Genomic DNA, 20993 nt, shown 5'->3' with positions numbered 1-20993 from the left:
TGACATCCCTTCACGTACCAGAACAGTTGTATCATCTACATAACCTATTAATCCCGGCCAGACCCTCTCCCCCCTTCCTCACCATTAGTACATAAACTACGTTCAACCATTCTATAAAAGGGGTCCTGGAAACACGCAAACAATATCTGGGACATGGGGCATCCCTGTCTAAGTCCTCTGCCCATTGCAATCTCCCTCCCCTACACCCATTAATCTGTACCCTCATTTTAGCCCCCTTATACAATGCATTTACCCATTTGACTATTTCCTCCCCATAACCCTGTCTCCTAAGTATAACCTGCAAAGCTCTCCTTTCCACTCTATCATAAGCTCCCTGCCAGTCTAGAGCCATCAAAGCCAACCCCCCCACCCCCACCCCCTCCTTTTGACTCCACAAAACTTCTAAGTATCCTGTGTCCTTCAGTCATCGACCTTCCAGACAGCCTAAACTGAGATTTTGAAACCACCCTCCCCACAACACATTGAAACCTATTACCTAAGATTTTTGCAAAAACCTTATAGTCTGCACATAGCAGTGATATGGCTCGGTACTCCCGGAGGGTGGGCTGCCCCTTCCCCATCGGGACCAACACTACAACTGCTGTTGCCTGCTTCTCCCCCAACTCAACCTTCCCCTTCATTCGATTAAATAACCTAACTATGAATCCCCTTATCACCACTACATACAATATTTACAAAGTAAAATTAGCAGCATAACGATAGGACAAAGCAAAAAGCAACTCATTACAAGAGGAGTGGTCTGGACCAATGTAAGCGAGAGTCTGAACCACAGCCAGGCAGACAGCCACAACATCACCCTGACTGGGGAGCCGGCAGTGGGACCCCAGAACTACTATATTTTGAACTGCTAATTCGCTGGTCGAGATGGGGCATGCCAGTGGGTGTGGGAGGAACTTCGAATAAATGGAACATACTCGGCGCACGGCACAGGTGGCAATGATAATGCTAACAATGTTAGTAGTAGCAACGACAGTAGTGGTGTTAGTAATGATACTGGTTGTAGATATAATTGGAGTGGTACTGACAGGGGTGGAAATGATTGTGCTGATGATAAGGCTATGATGATTGCAATGATAGCAGTGGTAGTGGTAATTTTAGCAGTGGTAACAATGAGGTTGAAGAGGGAAATAGTCACAAGAGGAACAATTGAAACATTTCAGATACATTTCGCTTATCAGGAGCATTTTTATCGTGTAATATAACAGTGGTGATGATGGAGGTTGTAATGATTGTGGTTATCTTTGTAATACCGGTTGTGTGGTAGGTGGTATGGGTGGTACTGCTGGAGGTGGTACACGTGTTTATGATGGTAATGAAGGGGTCAAGGAAGTAACTGTAGAAATGGAAATGGTGGTGGAGATAATGATGGTTGTGGACATAATTGTCATTGCAATGACACTGATGATGGTAAGGAAACGGCAATGATGGTATCAGTGTTGGTAGCGATAATTGTGGAGAAATTTTCTCCAGGAGGGGGTATTAGCTCCTTTTAGCCCCTTTCATCCCCTTTCAGCCCTGAGGGGCCCAGCCTTCTCAGAAGGGGCAAGCATTTTGTTTACTGTTACAGCAAGTAAATGGTCCCAGATGCAGGACGAGCATGTGACGTGGTCACGTGGCCACGGCTCCTTGCAAGAGGTCGATGTTGCAAGTAGTTTAGTTTAACAAGAGAAAGTCCATCTCTTACCTAAGCAGGACAATTAAGGAAAATCCTGTTCCCACTATATTACAATGGTAAAGATAATGTACATTGTTGTCTATGCTTAAGACAGCAAGAATCAAGCATTTTGCTTTGCTTCATAGTGGAAGTTTGGCAAAATGTACTTAGTCAGCTTTTCCTTCATGTGCTAGGGGCAGTGGTGTTGTAGGAGGCTGTGGCATCTTGAAATTTCTTTTGACCTGACTGGGACTCACACTGATGCCAGAATAACCAACAAAGAACACTGATTTGTGCGTTAGTGTGTACAAAGAAGTGTCTCACAAAACACAATAAACACAGAGAAGTATGATCAGCTTCTTTAGTAAACAGATTGTGAATAAATGAGCAAATCTTGATGAACAGTGTAACGAGTGTTGCGATCCAACAGAGTGTAGTGCAACATTCTTCAAAGAACAAAATTCTTCAATCAAGTCATCGGATATCCTGGTGTAACTACGGGTCAGATACACATATCCAGGTAAGTGTACTAAGACGTATTCGAGTTCTATTGACTGCGCAGTTGAGAATAAAATTACGATCTAGTAACTTATCATAAACCCCGGTGAGGAACGGATCTTTGAGTCCACACAAGTAAGTTTTCCAGTCAGTAATCAGTTAATGAAATATGATGATATAATACCCCCAAAGGGTAATTTATTTCCAACAGCCCATTGAGAAGTGGCTACGACAACTTCTCAAGACCTGCATGGGCGCCTTTGTAGGTGAAAACTGTCTATCAAGCTAAGTTCCCCCTATATTTAATCTTTAACCTTAGCTGGTAAATCATTTCTCAACAATAATGGTGTTTATGGTGATAATGATGCTCTTTGTAGTAATAATAGTACAGTTGTAGTGATAAAAGTTTTGTAGTTTCGCTGGTGATAGTAATGACAGTGGTGACAGCGTTCTAAGTTGTGGTGGTTGTGATGGTAATGGTGGTGATGGTAATGGCAGTGGTGACGGCGTTGTAAATCGTGGTGGTTATGATGGTAGTGGTAGTGATGGTAATGACAGTGGTGACGGCGTTGTAAGTTATGGTGGTGGTTGTGATGGTAGTGGTGGTGATGGTAATGACAGTGGTGACGACGTTGTAAGTTGTGGTGGTGGTTGTGATGGTAGTGGTGGTGATGGTAATGACAGTGGTGACAGCGTTGTAAGTTGTGGTGGTTGTCATGGTATTAGAGGTGATGGTAATAACAGTGGTGACGGCGTTGTAAGCTGTGGTGGTTGTGATGGTAGTGGTGGTGATGGTAATGACAGTGGTGACGGCGTTGTAAGCTGTGGTGGTTGTGATGGTAGTTGTGGTGATGGTAATGACAGTGGTGACGGCGTTGTAAGTTGTGGTGGTTGTGATGGTATTAGAGGTGATAGTAATGACAGTGGTGACGGCGTTGTAAGTTGTGGTGGTTGTGATGGTAGTGGTGGTGATGGTAATGACAGTGGTGAAGGCGTTGTAAGCTGTGGTGGTTGTGATGGTAGTGGTGGTGATGGTAATGACAGTGGTGACGGCGTTGTAAGCTGAGGTGGTTGTGATGGTAGTTGTGGTGATGGTAATGACAGTGGTGACGGCGTTGTAAGTTGTGGTGGTAATGGTAATGGCAGTGGTGACGGCATTGTAAGTTGTGGTGGTTGTGATGGTATTAGAGGAGATAGTAATGACAGTGGTGACGGCGTTGTAAGTTGTGGTGGTTGTGATGGTATTAGAGGTGATAGTAATGACAGTGGTGACGGCGTTGTAAGTTGTGGTGGTTGTGATGGTAGTGGTGGTGATGGTAATGACAGTGGTGACGGCGTTGTAAGTCGTGGTGGTTGTGATGGTAGTGGTGGTGATGGTAATGACAGTGGTGACGGCGTTGTAAGTTGTGGTGGTTGTGATGGTAGTGGTGGTGATGGTAATGACAGTGGTGACGGCGTTGTAAGTTGTGGTGGTGATTGCTAAGTTAACAGTAATGGTAATTACGGTGTTGTAATAAGTAATGTTCCTAAGATGACACTAACTGGAGTAAGTGATAATGACAGTGGTAGTAAGTGATAATGACAGTGGTAGGGGTTATTATTATGGCAACAATATATCTTGATGATTAATGTTAGCTCGATAACGATAATGTTTGATTTATACATAAGAGAATATACCTAGTTGGATGAATCTTATCGTGGCTAGCTGGTCCAGTGGCTAACGTGACGGTCTGGAGTTTTGAGACTCTCTGACCGCGGGTTCAAATCCCGCCCGTGGTATGGTTTGTTTGCAATCGTGTCATTACGATTTCGTGAGTCAGAATGTATATATTTGCCTTTTGCATTGTAACATGTATTTGACCTGTAAATTTCTACGTAAATAACGGTGATAAGTTGTAGAATTTAGAAAAACGCCTCGGTACTGTAAGACGATTAATGTTGCAACATTTTTTATAGGATATCATGGTAAAGAAACAGGAACGGTTGTATGTCAGTCTGGTAGCCGCAAAATACCCACAGGATTTGGAATATGCATGTTAAAAAATAATCTATTAAATATAAGACGAAGAACTGTATTCCGTCTTTGGCAACAAAGTACCGCAAAATTTTCTGTTCTGATTTGTGTAACCAAGAGTGCTTTTTAAGATACCTATTAGAGAAGCCGAAAAAGTTGGGCAGACATCACGATAGGCTGTAAGAGTATTTTTTAGACGCCTTCTTTCAAATAACTGCAACCCAATTTTAACCATGCTCCTTACAACTCTTACTTCGCATGCTAACGTCATATATATATACATATATATATATATATATATATATATATATATATATATATATATATATATATATATATATATATATATATATATATATATATATATATATATATATATATATATATATATATATATATATATATATATATATATATATATATATATATATATATATATATATATATATATATATACATATATATATATATTAATTCTTAGTGAATTAAATTTTAAGGTTTGAAAATCTTTTGAGAGTCGAATTTTATTTCAAATTGACCTCATGTAATTATCTAGAAATAAATTGTCGTAAAGGATCACACAGATATGAAATTGTGATTTTCTGGTATTAAATGTATATTACAACTTTCTTTTAGTTTGTATTAAATACAAAGTGCTGTTATTTAGAGAGTTTGCTTAAATAATGTCTATATTACAAAAACTGATTCCAAGTTTTTCTTTCAGATAAAAATCAAGTAATGGAATGAGGAAAGTGAATAGTCAGCCAGACTACAGATGAAACAATAACAATGACCTCATCTGAAAATGGGAGAAAGAGAGCTCGAGAAGCAGTCAAGATTCGAGTAGATGTGGCTGCAAAAAATTAATTACGTAAAAGAAGAAATGGAGTTGGTTTATCATGTTAAGAATTGCTTGATTGGACCTCGTTTTTCGCGGGAGTACCTCCTATCCTCTGATTTTTTTTATCTTCTTCGTGTATTCTATGCATCCAACGATAGATTTTATCTGACACTTTTTCCTTTTCCCATCTTCTGCTTCCTGACATAGCAGGAGGTAGTTCGATGGACAACTAGCGAGACTGACTAGCCCGGGAGATGCCAGCATAATGCTAGGCTGTTCCAAAAGCTATCACTTATGGTGGGGCAACGTTGCATAAAGACTTTCCAGAGATTTTTGTGAAAAACGCTTGTCTGAAATTATGGACTATTGACTAAATAAGGATCCAATTTGTATAACCCTTAATTCACGCTGAACAAAGCATGGGCATCATGTTTAATAAGAGAAAAATCTGTTTTGCTTCTCTCCATGATGAAACCGTTGCAGACAATGACCTGAGTTTCTGGCAAGTTCAGTGGATAATTACAACCTTCATCTTATCTAAAAATTGCATTTGACTTTCCGTGTCATTCTGACCAAGTAATCATGCTATGATACTCTAACTTCCAGCAATGTTCCTGATTGTCCTACATGGAAAAAGTGAATCATAGTGAAGGGGACCTTGTAAACACCTCCAACAACATTGGACAGTCCATTCTTCATTTTTCTGTGTTTGATTGTCCCTGTATACTTAAAAACTATAAATACATACACTCACACACAACACAACTGCAACGCCCCTCAAGGGAGGTTCCTTGACTCTGGTGAGGGGCTCTTGATCTAGGGAATTGGATCTGTGCTCCAGTTCCCTGAATTGAATCTGAATACCTTCCACCCCCTCCCCCCACATGAGCTGTATAATCTTACGGGTTTAGCGCTCCCCATGATTATAATAATAATATCTGAAACGCCAAAAGAACGACAGGACCAGATGAAGAATGATCCACCTCACAAATAACAGAACAACCGTGGAATGTACATATTTGTTGGACCTATTGCCCACATTATCAATGATTCACATAAAAATAATTATCTTTTCGCCTTTCCCCCAAATGCCACAACTCTTACCAACAACTATACTGCAAGGATCAGCACGCAGTTAGAAATTAACATACAATAAGGCGCTCTCATGTCAACAAGCCATGGAGGGAATAATGTAGGTAAGGCTTTCGTACCGTTTTTGTTGAGAAAACGGAGCACAACATCTGTCTCGGAGTTCTCCTACACTACCACTACTGCTAAGTCAGAAGCCCGTGCATACTTCCCAATCTGTCGCAACTGTACCTACTATCTTTGGAGCTAGTGTAGCAGTATCCATGGTATTTATAATCCAATTTTTACAGTTATTACTGTTGTTGCTGCTTTACAAAACAAACATTTTCAGACCTATTAGAACATTTACAACCACTACTGTATACACGTTTTCCCATTTTATTCCCCTTCAAGGGGGGTTCCTTGAAGGGGAATTAGGAATTAGACCCTAATTCCTAATTAGGGTCTAATTCCTGCATCCTGTTCTGGCCCACTTTTTTATTGGACCATTGTCCTGACTCTTCCCATACTCTTGTACCATCTGCTGGTGATGCTTCGTCACCTGCTCCAGGTGCTGAGGGTCCACCCGTTTCTGCTAGTGCCTCTACCTCTTTCACGCCTTTAACTATGTGTCCGGCTTCTCCAAATATGGTGCGACGGTTTTCGGATCGCCCATCTACCTCAGGTCGGGCCGCCCGTGGTACTACGCCTAAATGTTCCAGACCATTTGCTGACGACGGTTCTTTGATGTCTTCTCATTCCATCCAAAAATGACCTATGCGACTCCCACTTCTTTCATGCATCTTATTTACAAGTACACAGTGGACTAAATTCTTTTCCCTATATCTGACATGTCCAACTGATTATCTTTCTGACCATAGTATTGGTAAAGCTCTTTTATGACACGCTGACCAAAATATATCCTTTCACGCTCTTCGAAGCGGTGCGTGCATCATTACAGTTCAGAATGCAGCACAAGCTCATAATCTTTCCCATCTTACTTCCATTGATAACAATCAAATCACAGTTCACAAGCATAATACTTTAAATTCTTGCAGTGGTATGGTGGTTTCACCATGTACCATTGTACAGAGTGAATTTCTGTCTTCCAATACTCAAAGTGGATACATACATCCTGCCCGCTTGTAGGTGGAGGTGCTTTCCCAGTAACGTCGCCCGTATAACCTTTGACTGCCGTGAACTCCCATCCTCCATTTATATTACGGACCATCACCTAGAGATCCTTAAAGTGGTCCCTACTCCCTAACAGTGTCGAAATTGCTGGCGCTTCGGACACCCTACTAAATACTGCAGAGCTGTGGCAGAGTGCCCAATCTGCGGTGCCGCGGATCATGGCTCATGCCGATACATCTTGCAGTCTTTTCCCCCACTTGTCTCAATTGCAATGAACCTCTTCCTTCTTTTTCTTGCCAATGTCAGGTTTATCTTAATGAACGAGAAATCCTTTGTCTTAATGAAGGAGAGTTAAGGCCTTATGCTATGGCTGTCTCTCGGCTCTGCCTTCAAGTGAATCTTCTCGTGTCCTTTATTCTCGAGTAGCTAGGAGTCCTCCAACCTTGGCAGTTCCCTCGCCTACCGGCTCCTCCAGTGCCGTGTCTTCTGAGGTCACCTTCGTCTCTAATTCTTTTGCTGTTTTGCCCTCTGAAACGCCCATCTCCTTACCTATTCCTACCTCTACTTCTTCTCGCTCACTAGTTTCTCAATCTGCAAGGCCTCGCACACCTGCATCTTCTTCGTGCCTGTCACCTACGAAGTTGAACCTGTCTCATAAGCCCAAGTCTCTTCACACTCCTCTGGTGCTTACAATTCCCCAACAGTTTTCCTTTTCGGCCCTTTCTAACTCTCACACGAAGGTGGAGGTTCACTCCCCCTCATGTGGTCCCCTCTTCTACTGTTCTTCCCCAGTTACCTTCCAGCCTCCTTCGTCTCCTGTTCCACCGCAGAACTCTTCTGTCCCCGACAGCGCATCTCTCCAGGTTCATACTCCCCTCCCCTCTCAGGCCTCTATGGTTCCCTCCATAGTCTCCCCAGTCTCTACTTGCTTTACCTCACCTGCCTCTGAAGTCATGGTATCGGCATCTTCCTTATCCGCTGAGACACTTGACGCTATCTCCGACTATATTTCCGAGACGACACCCTCGATGGACACGGTATGCCTCCTTCTACCTCTTCTCATTTCTTACGGCCTCGCAGCAATCTGTTCCTTCAAAGCATTCTGATTCCTCCTTGCTTACACGCTTTCTGTTGCTTCCACACATTGACTTCACTGACCCTAATAGCCCATAGATTTTATCGCTTCTTATTGTTGGCATACCTGTCTTTGTGAATAATTATTATTATAATCAAAAAGAAGCGCTAAGCCACAAGGTTGTGAATAATGACTTATTTACAGTGGAATATTCGTGGCCTCAGAGGTAATCGAGGAGAGTTTCAGTGTTGCTCTCCTAGTTTTCCTTAGTATGTGTCGGGTTACAAGAGCCCAAAATTCGTTCAGCTGTTATTCGTCTCATTTCGGGCTATGTGCTGTTGCATTCTTCTGATCCCTTTCCTGATGAATTGTTTAATGAGAGTGAGCTTCTTGTGTACGTTGGTATACCGTATCAATAGGTCTTTGTTCGTTCTCTGTTGCATTATACTGCAGCCCGTATTTAGTTGCGCAGATGGTATACAGTTTGCTATCTACATCTCTTTCCTTCCCATGCATTCTGTATCTCGGATATTGCGTTCATGATCTCTTCTCTACCGCCGCCCATCTTGTTGTCATGTGATTTTAACGTTTACCATCATCTCTGGGAAGGGTCCCACTGTGACTCTCGTGGTGATCAGTTGGAGACTCTTCTTCTCATCCTCTTTATGTTTTAAATACGGGTTCCCCCACCAATTTTGACTCTCGCACTCAGTCTCTCTCTTGCACTGATCTTTCTGTCTGCTCCTCGTCAATCGCACTTCATTACGCTTAGTCTGTTCTCCAGGATTTGCACGACAGTGGTCACTTTTCTATTCTTCTTACTTCTACTATGTATTCCCGACCGCTTCGTAGCCCCCGTTGGCAATTTGGACGAGTGAATTGGGACTTATACTCTCATCTTTCCAATTTTTGTGGGGACCCTTGCTCGTCCTCTATTGATGAGTTGGAGCACCACTTTTCAACTTAAGTTTTGATTGCAACATCACGTTCTATTCCTCAAACCTCAGGCTGGCATTCTTAGACATGCAGTGCATTGATGGTCTCCTGCGTGTGCCCGTGCAGTGCGTTTGAAACGTGCTGCATGGGGCAGTTATTTTCAGGTTTATGACGTTTTGTCGCAGATCATTTTTTTATTTAATTTAATGCAAAACATATGACGTAGTTTGCACATTCTCCAGTTTTAATTTTCAGCATAGTACTATATCCTCACGGCTCATCTTTATACAAGCAAATGCAGAATCACCTCACTACTATTTAGTCATTACACATGTACTTTCCTCAGACAAAAGACTCACTATTAACCAGGACAGCTTTGCCAAATGACAGTGATATAGCATGTAAATACCACTTTTCTCAAATGGTAATAAATCACAAGTTTTTTTGCTATCTAAATCTATTGTAATGAACATTCTGTCATGATATAAAGAACTAGCATGGGTGAGCAATAAACGGTTGATTATTCCTCAGTTAACGATTGTATGAAATCCCCATGGTAAAGTGGATTAAATTTCTCAGCTCCATCAAGTAGAATGGACATTGAATGGATGTCTAAGTCAATTGGTGCAAATTGCTGGCTAGACAGGTATTGCAAAGACTTTGCGATCATGGGGCACATCTCTCTTGGGCAGGAGTGATAGTGTTTGCCAGCTCTTTCAAGAGTTGGCTAATATTGAGTTGTCTAGGACTTTAAACTGATAGAAAATAGAGGTATGAGTGTGTGTGGGAAAGAAATAGGTTACAACACAAATAATGAAAAATGAAAAAGATTGCCAGGATATCTCAAGGATATGTTCAAATGGCAATGTTCATCATTAGGTTACTAATAAATGTAATGAAACTGGTCAATAGAGAGGGTAGAGGGCAGCGATGAGACATTCACAAATTAGAGAATAAACGTTAGTATTTTGATTTACCAAATTTCGTCAATAAAAAAAAAATGTCAATTTGGCACCTGCATCCAAAATTAGTAGAAACTTTTCAAAGTCTATCAGAAAAATCATTCTCTAGTTATTGCACTGAAACCAAATTTCTCAATAAAATTGGCAAAATGAAATTTACTCAACTCAAAATCAAGGTGATGAATTCTTTAAAGAAAATACATTAGCATCATAGTTCGAGGCTGACCAGAGGATGCATTCTCGAGTAAATCATACAGAATCCTACGATTCCAGGTTCATTAACTACGTTAGTAAACTGGTGAATTCGAACCTTCACAACCTAAACCAAAATTATTCCAATTTTTTTTAAACAATGCTGTTACAGTGGTAAATTTACATTTACACCACGTAAACTTATTATCAAACTTGGCATAAGATGCCTCAGCCTTAATGATGTAAGACGTTCAAAAGAGGGATATTAGAGTTATTATCTTCAGGAAAGAATACCCCACTATTTTATAATTAAACTGACAAATAGACACTTACCCGTTCCACTAATAATCAAAAAATTCTTATAAGTTGAAAAGATGAAACCGATCAGAAAAAGATTCCCCCATTACAACACATAAAACAAATTGTGCAAGAAAGGTATAAAATACCGACAATATGAAAGTTAAGACATATGTGCAACATCTGGAAATATTTATTGTAGACGTTTCGCCATCCAGTGGCTTTATCAATACAGATTCTAGAATCTGTATTGATAAAGCCATTGGATGTTGCAAATGTGTCTTAACTTTCACATAAAAAAAAACCTGGAATATTATACATTAGCTGGCCAAAGAGTACCTGCATATGGTAATAGTTGCATGAACCATTGCTTAGTTACAGTAAACCATAGTTTAATATTTGTAGCTAATCGATGAGGCTTTCTCAAGTTAAAAACGATACTTTGAAGGAAGGAAGGAAACTCAACCAGTTAAAGGTATTTATTTGGGGATTTCTAAATATAATTAATAGATAATACTAATAAACCATGAACTTCATTTGTACATCATGTGAGGATCGGGATAAGTACCCGAAATGGGCAGAAGGGTGGGGCTGTTATACACTATAAGAAATGTATTGGGAGTAGGATAAGTCACAGTATTTCACAAACTACCCCTCCAGTGCCCTTCCACCAATGATCACTCCTCCACCACCACCAACCATATCGTCCCATCACCTCCCTCTGCCGTCTTCCTTTCATCTCGTGGAATATTGGGGAAAATACGTTCACATGTGCCTAGGATGAGAGAGTTGTCAAATGTTAGACACACCTAAGTGGTAACCAGGTTTCCAGGGCTACCCAGATTGTTGATAGTATACGGACAAGATGACATGCAGGAATACTTGTGGAACATGTGGGGGGGGGGAGATAAAGATTACATGTAACCAATGTATTTTTTTTTTTTTTTTAAACACTGTCTCATGTGCAAGAGTAAACAATGCTTACATCAATGACACTCATTTAAAGATGTACTTCTGGATCTGCAATAACGATATGGAACTAGATTTAGAAAAGTACTTTAGAAAAGTACTTAAGAGGGTACTAAATAGTATAGAGGACAACAGAGGGTTTTCTTGGAAAAAAAAAGTTCGTTGCTAAAAATATTTGAAAGTATTTTAGGGTATTTTGGGGTTGCTGAATTTGAAAACATCAGTAGGCTTTCCAGTTTGGCTCTAGTTTGTGAGATATTGCTAACCTTTCCTCATTTAACAGGGAACTTAATCATAACGCATGTATATGTAGTTGCAATCTGTATATACAGATACAATTAATAAAGATTAGAATGTTATTTTTAAATGATTTAATATTTAACGAAAGAAGTTGTATCAACAACAACCACTTAATAATAATGTAACTTTACTTTTGTAGATGAATGGTTCGAAGAACCGACACGTTGTTAAATTAGACACATGTACAACTCTTGGGTATCTTTATTGAGGAAACGTTTCGCCACACAGTGGCTTTATCAGTCCATACAAAGGATAAACTTGAAGAACAGAAGGAGAATGAGGTAATCAGTCCCTCAACCTTGATTCGATGTGGTCAGTCCATCAATCTTGAATAGAATACGGCATATGAGCGGAGAAGCAGCTTATAAACCGTATGGCAGGAGAGGTGCAGCAGTCGTAGGTGGTGTCACATTTGTCTAATGTGGAAGTAGGTCGTGCCCAAGGGTTAGGCAAGAGAAGAATTCCCAACTATTAAGATCCCAAGAAGTTGAAGTGTCTGACAGGATTGTAGATGAATAGTTCAAAGAACCGACACGTTGTTAAATTAGACACGGGGTGGTGTCACATTTGTCTAATGTGGAAGTAGGTCGTGCCCAAGGGTTAGGCAAGCGAAGAATTCCCAAGGGTTAGGCAAGCGAATTCTTGGGCACGACCTACTTCCACACTGAACAAATGTGACACCACCTACGACTTCTGCACCTCTCCTGCCATACGATTTATAAGCTGCTTCTCCGCTCATCTGCCGTATTCTATTCAAGATTGATGGACTGACCACATCGACTCAAGGTTGAGGGACTGATTACCTCATTCTCCTCCTGTTCTTCAAGTTTATCCTTTGTATGGACTGATGAAGCCACTGTGTGGCGAAACGTTTCCTCAATAAAGATACCCAAGACTTTCACATGTGAATAATATATCAACTTTACTTTTGTTACTTTTTCCAGATAACCATAAGTTGTTCACGAAGAGCCTCCTTAAACAACCCCAGTTCAGTTTGCTACATTTGTGGCGAGTATTCTTTGCAAAAACAAAGAAAAAATCGCAGATTTTGTAAAATAAGCTTATGTTGCTTATTTTGGAGTTTCACTTAGAGAACAAGTTAAATCTTGGGCTCCCCATATCGTTTGCACAAACCTGTGCAGAATACTTACAACAGTGGGAAAATAGGCAAAGGAAAAGATTAACCTTCGATAATACATGAAACATGCTCTACAGTCTAGATTCATAACATTAAAAATATAAGAGACGTTTGCCAGAAAGTCTTTATGGGAAGAAAATAAGTAAATTTGCAATAATTTCTGACATTATGCAAACTGTTTTAATAGTTGGTAAGACACATAGGCAACAGTTAGGTATCTTTCAGTTGAGTACAGAAAGTAGGCAGGAACAGTAGAGATGTAAAGTCGTCTTCACATCTCTACTGCTCCTGCCTACTTTCTGTAGTCGACTGAAGAAGCCTACTGTGTAGGCGAAACGTTTCGAAATAAAGATGTCTAACTGTTGCCTATGTGTCTTACTCACCAACCTATCGGTATTGTATACCATTTTGATATTCACTCTTTTAATAGTGATGAAGCTATTGGTAAAAAATAAATCCTCTCTCCCTCCCCAAGACCAAAACTGTTTCAGCCAAATACACATCAAAAAAAGCAAAAATATACTTTAAAAAATTCCCATTCTTTTGACAGGAATCCGAAAATCCAGAAGCAGGTAAAGTTCAAGAAACAAGAATGGAGCCCAGAATACTCGAGTGGGATGGATCCAAGCCTCTGTTGCCTATACCTGACACCAATTACGCTGTTCACTTTTTGGAGATGATTGCAAAATATGGAGACGCTATAGCAATGGTGAGTCATTTATGAGAAACATTCATTATACTCTCTCTCCTTCTGTCTGTCTGTCTTTCTCTCTGATATTCATGGCCTTACATCCGAAATATTTCTAATACTAAAGTGTTTCAGTAACTAGTAATGACACAAGTTCAGTCTTTCTCGTAAAGCAGACTGGTTGTAGGAGTCAGTGTGTTATACGTTCTGGTCATAATGATTATGGTAATGATGAATCATTTACAAGGATACTGTATTAATATCCAGATTATGCAGCATTGTGGCACACTGGTAAATTGCAAATAAATATCACTACTAAAAATTAAATTAAACCTTTTCTTCAGACAGATGGAATATGACAGAACGTCTCAGCACCAAGGCCGAAATATGCAAATTCTTAGAAGCTATTATTTATTTTTTAATATAAGTTTAAATTTGCACTGAAATCCAAGCATAAAATTGCGATTAAAACTGGTCCATGGCACATATGATAACATCAAAGCAGCCTTCATAGAAAACCTGGAAGCATTCTGTAACAAATGGGAAAATAAAAAGTCTGGGCTGGATGGTATCGCCCTTGGTGCTGGCCATGTAGTCAGAAACTGTAAGGCTGGAGGTGCTGCCCTGGTAGACAGTAATGGTGAAGCTGGAGGTGCTGTCCTGGTAGACAGTAATGGTGAAGCTGGAGGTGCTGTCCTGGTAGACAGTAATGGTGAAGCTGGAGGTGCTGTCCTGGGAGACAGTAATAGTGAGGATGGAGGCGCTGTCCAGGTAGTCAGTAAATGTACGCATGAAGGAATGCATATAAATGACCTCGAGGGAGACAGGAGCTGTAGTGGGGAAACAAGTGTAGTCAAGGACAAGATAAAACCAATATTACAAACTAGTAATACCACAGGAGATAGCAAACAAGGGGACTCCACTAGCAATAGTGAGGATACATTACCAAAAACAACTGGTGAGAGCCCCATTGTTAGTGCTAGTGAGGATAGGAAAGAGACAGGTAAACATGCACCAACAGGGAATACAGTCACAGAAACCCAAGGCAAACGGAAACCAAGCCTGTGCACATACTATGCACTTGGTATCTGTAGGCATGGGAAATCTGGAAAAAAACAGATGGGACGTGCAACTTTGACCACCCTAGAAAATGCCGTGCCCATATGACAACAGGAAAATGCAAACTCCCTTCCTGTAAGCTTTTTCACCCTGAAATGTGTCCCTCTTCAGTACAGGAAAGACTATGCTATAACTTAAATTGCCAGGCACACCATCTAAAGGGGACAAAAAGATACAAAACATCCAGACCATGGGAAAACCTGGGTAGCCACAGCCATTCAAGAGGGAGAGGTTTTTTAGTGCCAGGAATGAAAAAAAAAACTGGCAGGAAATGGTAGAAATCGTACACCAAATCCAGTCATTCCTGGAGTGGAACCACAGTCGATGGCCTCCACTCCAAACCAATAGATACAGATACTAATGCCGGAAAAAAAAGTCCCATTCCCCAGTACCACCAATACCACCAGTCCGATGACATTCTTCTTTGCAAATATACAGGGTCTAAAGCCAGCAACAAACAACAAAATACCTTTCATCCGTGGACTGCTTGCAGAGGCAAATGCAATGTTCGCGGCTTTCACAGAGACCCACATAAAGGATCACTTGGACAACGAAATATGGATCCCAGGTTACAACCTATACAGATGCGACAGAGTGAACAGGCAAAAGGAAGGGGGGGTTGGCCTGTACATCGCAGAGTCACTTGTTTGCACAGAACTGCTTAATGCCTCAAATGATGTAGTGGAAGTTTTAGCAGTAAAGATCGAGAACCAAAACCTAGTCATTGTGGTAATCTACAAGCCTCCGGATGCAACATCTCAGCAATTCCAGGAACAGCTGTTAAAAATTGACCACTGCCTGGAAAATCTGACAGCTCCTGCCCCCAACATCTTGCTTTTGGGGGATTTCAACTTAAGACACCTAAAATGGAGGAATATAGCAAACAATGTTGTTGCAGTGGTAACACCAGGAGGCAGCTCTGATGAAAACTCACATACACACGAGCTTTTAAATCTCTGCACAAAATTCAACTTAAACCAGCAAATAATAGAGCCTACTAGACTGGAAAATACTCTAGACCTCATCTTCACTAACAATGATGATCTGATACGAAATATCACCATATCAAAAACAATATGCTCAGATCACAATATAATCGAGGTTCAGACATGTATGCGCGGAGCCCCAGACCGACATAATGAGATTAGTCACGAGGGAGCCTTCACCAAATTCAACTTCAATAACAAGAACATAAAGTGGGACCAAGTAAACCAAGTCCTAACCGATATAAGCTGGGAAGATAGACTAAGCAACACAGACCCTAACTTATGCCTAGAACAGATTAAAACTCGGTGGCACTCGATGTATGCTCAAGGCTTATCCCTTTAAGAAAAAGGAGGAGTAGATGGAAAATAGAAAGAGACAGGCGCTCCCTTTGCAGGCGACGAAAAAGAATAACAGAGCGGCTAAAAGAGGCCAATATATCTGAAATGCTTAGGGAGTCACTGGCCAGAGAAATAGCAAACATCGAACTTAAGCTAAAGGAATCTTATAGGAGTCAAGAATCGCGGGAAGAACTAAAACCCATAAGTGAAATCGAAAGAAACCCAAAGTATTTCTTTTCCTATGCCAAATCAAAGTCGAGAACAAAGTCCAGTATTGGGCCCCTACTTAAACAAGATGGGTCCTACACAGATGACAGCAAGGAAATGAGTGAGCTACTCAAGTCTCAATATGACTCAGTTTTTAGCAAGCCGCTAACCAGACTGAGAGTAGAAGATCAAAATGATTTTTTTACGAGAGAGCCACAGAATTTGGTTAACACAAGCCTATCTGATGTTATCCTGACACCAAATGACTTCGAACAGGCGATAAATGACATGCCCATGCACTCTGACCCAGGGCCAGACTCATGGAACTCCGTGTTCATCAAGAACTGCAAGAAGCCCCTATCACGAGTTTTTACCATCCTATGGAGAGGGGGCATGGACACGGGGGTCGTCCCACAGTTACTAAAAACAACAGACATAGCCCCACTCCACAAAGGGGGCAGTAAAGCAATAGCAACGAACTACAGACTGATAGCACTAACATCCCATATCATAAAAATCTTTGAAAGGGTCCTAAGAAGCAAGATCGCCACCCATCTAGAAACCCATCAATTACACAACCCAGGGCAACATGGGTTTAGACCAGGTCGCTCCTGTCTGTCTCAACAATTGGATCACTACGACAAGGTCCTAAATGCACTAGAAGACAAAAAGAATGCATATGTAATATATACAGACTTTGCAAAAGCCTTCGACAAGTGTGACCATGGTGTAATAGCGCACAAAATGCGTGCTAAAGGAATAACAGGAAAAGTTGGTAGATGGATCTATAATTTCCTCACAAACAGAACACAAAGAGTAGTAGTCAACAGAGTAATGTCCGAGGCGGCTACGGTGAAAAGCTCTGTTTCACAAGGCACAGTACTCGCTCCCATCTTGTTTCTCATCCTCATATCTGACATAGACATGGATGTCAGCCACAACACCGTGTCTTCCTTTGCAGATGACACCCGAATCTGCATGACAATGTCTTCCATTGCAGACACTGCAAGGCTCCAGGCGGACATCAACCAAACCTTTCAATGGGCTGCAGAAAACAGTATGAAGTTCAACGATGAGAAATTTCAATTACTCCGATATGGTAAACACGAGGAAATTAAATCTTCATCAGAGTACAAAACAAATTCCGGCCACAAAACAGAGCGAAAAACCAACAAAGACCTGGGAGTGATCATGTCCGAGGATCTCACCTTCAAGGACCATAACATTGTATCAATCGCAGCTGCTAGAAAAATGACTGGATGGATAATGAGAACCTTCAAAACTAGGGATGCCAAGCCCATGATGACACTCTTCAGGTCGCTTGTTCTATCTAGGTTGGAATATTGCTGCACACTAACAGCGCCTTTCAAGGCAGGTGAAATTGCTGACCTAGAAAATGTACAGAGAACTTTCACGGCGCGCATAACGGAGATAAAACACCTCAATTACTGGGAGCGCTTGAAGTTCCTGAACCTGTATTCCCTGGAACGCAGGAGGGAGAAATACATGATTATATACACCTGGAAAATCCTAGAGGAACTAGTACCGAACTTGCACACGAAAATCGCTCACAACGAAAGCAAAAGACTTGGCAGACGATGCAACATCCCCCCAATGAAAAGCAGGGGTGTCACTAGCACGTTAAGAGACAATATAATAAATGTCAGGGGCCCGAGACTTTTCAACTGCCTCCCAGCATTCATAAGGGGGATTACCAATAGACCCCTGACAGTCTTCAACCTGGCACTGGACAAGCACCTAAAATCGGTACCTGACCAGCCGGGGTGTGGCCCGTACGTTGAATTGCGTGCAGCCAGCAGTAACAGCCTGGTTGATCAGACTCTGATCCACCAGGAGGCCTAGTCACAGACCGGGCCGCGGGGGCGTTGACCCCCCCGGAATTCTCTCCAGGTAAACTCCAGGTAAACATTGAAAGAACAGAGGAGACGATGAGTGCAGGCATTATACTTCCCATCTCCAGGACTCAAGTCCGGCTAACCGGTTTTCCTGAATCCCTTTACAAAATATTACCCTCCTCACTCTCCATCAGCTCATCAGGTCCCAAAAACTATTCGTCTCCATTCACTTCTATCTAATACGCTCACACATGCTTGCTGAAAGTCCAAGCCCCTCGCCCAGACAATTTCCTATATTTCGTACTGTTTTCTGAGGCCCTCTTGACCAGTCTAAATACTAGATTGCTGATGAGGGTCCTCAGTGGAAATGTAATGTACAGTTCTCTTCTGTTTCAGTTTCTCCATGTGTTTTCGTTAAAGACAATAATTTGATATGTCTAGGTAAATGCAGAGACTCAGGAGCAGCGGTCTTACTCGGAGCTGTGTGGTCTGGTGCCACGTGTGTCTGCAGGTCTACACGCCGCCGGGGTCACACTGGATCACGCTGTCCTCTACCTCGCCCCCAATCATATAGACTACCCACTGGTGTTGCTCTCCGTCCTGTACTGCGGTGCAGCCTTCGCTCCTGCTAGTCCTTACCTCCGCACCGGTAAATCTTTTCTTATCAAGAAGTGGTTGCTATCTTTTGTGGAGCAAAGTAACACCATTTCATACAAACTAAGATTTACTCTCTAGGCTCCGTCACTTCCCTATGACAACTGGATGATTCTTGTAAAATTCTTTTATCTTTAGTCCATGTTAAACATTGAGTATTCCTTGTAAAGTACTAAATTTTGACCAATAATGACACTAAGAGTATCATGATTGCTACTGTTTACCCTCTATTGGGCAGTAAGTACTTCCATGATAGGCATTTCAGACCTTTCACTGGCCCATTTTCTTGGCAATATTTAGGCCTGTAACTGCTAATGCGGTCGTCAATTTGGTGTGAAGTCTGGTACAGTGTTCAAGATACTGTTAATGAGCATAAAAATTTGTTTCTCCCTCTTTTCTTCCTGATACCTTAGCTGAGCACTAACTACTTAATATTAGTACTGCGTTCCTAGAATGACACTTAGACTTGTTTGAGAGAATCTTTAATATACATTAAATATCGTTTTACCTACTTAATAGGCCATATTTAATGCTCAACGTAATCTTTAATAATGGTTTTCCCTGGACCAAGTGTATTCCATAATTGTAAGCAATACCTACTATATAACACAATGTCTTTTGTGAGAATATATACCATTTCTACAACAATGTATATCGAATGAGCAGTACAGAAAGACTCACATGCATTAATTTGTGAAACCAAAATAGGAACCTAAGTATCCGTGCTAAAGAGTGTGTTCCTTTCGTGAGGAAAATATACCTCCCATATGAATATTCACAGCTTGTGGAACAGAAGATGCCACGTATTCGACAATGTTAATCGTTATTTTTCTCTTGGAGCCTTGTCCAAAATGCAACTATGATAGTACAAATCTCAAATTCTTTAAAACCACTTCATATCCTTTTGAAAAGTAGAGATGAAATACTTCCTGTAGGAAAAGTAATAATATGGCCCACATAGGTATACATATTCAATGACATACATATATCTACATTCACACACACACACGTATGCACATGTATATAAGAAATTTAAGCAAATAATCATCAAAACCACATAACTCACTGAGCAGACGCACCTTTGAGACAGTCTCATTCGAATAAACCATTCACAAGTATTACAATTACACAGAGGACTCAGTAGGTACTGTCCTATAGACTGTCCACACGAACATCAAAGTCAGCAAAATATGTGTAATTAGTACTGAACAAAAGGAAAACAAGAGCCTAAAGGCTCTTGTAAGGGTTTCTAAACAAAAGCAGGGATTATAAGTAAGCAAAATGAACTTTCCAGTGTCCATTAAAAAGTTAATATAAGAATATGAACAATAGAATTGTGTACTTAATTAAACTGCTTAAAAACAAGAAAAAATTAACATTTCCGACTAGAGATTAAGTTATTAGAACAAAGGAGGTAATAAAACCCCACTTATTACCACCAATAAGCTAAGAGAATATATTATAAAAATAAGCAGCATTGATCAGCTGAAAGGGATGAACACTACTGCAGCACAACTGAAAAAAAAGACAAAAGACGTCTGTATTGTGCAACAACAGGAGCAGACGAATTGAATAAAAGTTTAATAAGAGCACTCTTAACTAGTTCTGCTGCAATGACAAGCATTTCCACGGTAAATGTCCAGGAAACACCGATGGGACGAGAGGGAGGCTTCTTCAGGAGCCTGGCAGGAGTGTCTGAGAGATTAACCAAGTCTTGTTTACTACGACAAAAAGTGTCATCTGTTGTCGTGACTATAACTTGATCTTTTGTAGCTGGGCGCAGTGGAGGAAACTTCTCTTTTCACCTTTTTACTTGCTCAGTAATGCCCTAGTCTTATTTGAGTCCTGTTTATATCACCAGTTTAGGAAAGGATATGATAAACGGGTTAATTTTAATTGTGGTCATTTTGGGTAATGGAGTGTTCCCCCATATATTTAGAAAGACTGAACCAAATGATTTACTTGTTTGGTGTTATCTGTCATGTAATAATAGTAAGTGCAGATGTGTTCGAGGAATGGAAAGGAGAAAGTTTAACTTTTACTTC

At 40.8% G+C, this 20993-nt stretch overlaps 1 protein-coding gene across 2 annotated transcripts in view; it reads left to right on the top strand.

Annotated features, from left to right (window-relative positions):
• Positions 1–1868: 1868 nt before the first annotated feature.
• The window catches only part of LOC128692728 (uncharacterized), a 62004-nt gene continuing 42879 nt past the window's right edge, over positions 1869–20993 (top strand). The window contains exons 1-3 of one of the 2 annotated variants that reach the window (XM_053782054.2): positions 1869–2195; positions 13650–13808; positions 18736–18943. In XM_053782054.2, the coding sequence (XP_053638029.2) occupies positions 2073–2195; positions 13650–13808; positions 18736–18943 (490 nt within the window). In that variant the 5' untranslated portion in view covers positions 1869–2072. Of the gene's footprint in view, positions 2196–6241; positions 6384–13649; positions 13809–18735; positions 18944–20993 lie in introns of those variants that run through there. The other variant, XM_053782062.2, reaches the window with a different exon arrangement.

Source organism: Cherax quadricarinatus, chromosome 6, assembly GCF_038502225.1.
Source record: "Cherax quadricarinatus isolate ZL_2023a chromosome 6, ASM3850222v1, whole genome shotgun sequence".
Lineage (NCBI taxonomy): Eukaryota > Metazoa > Arthropoda > Malacostraca > Decapoda > Parastacidae > Cherax > Cherax quadricarinatus.
The sequence above is the reverse complement of the archived record's forward strand: the minus strand, read 5'-3'. Positions and strand labels throughout refer to the sequence as shown.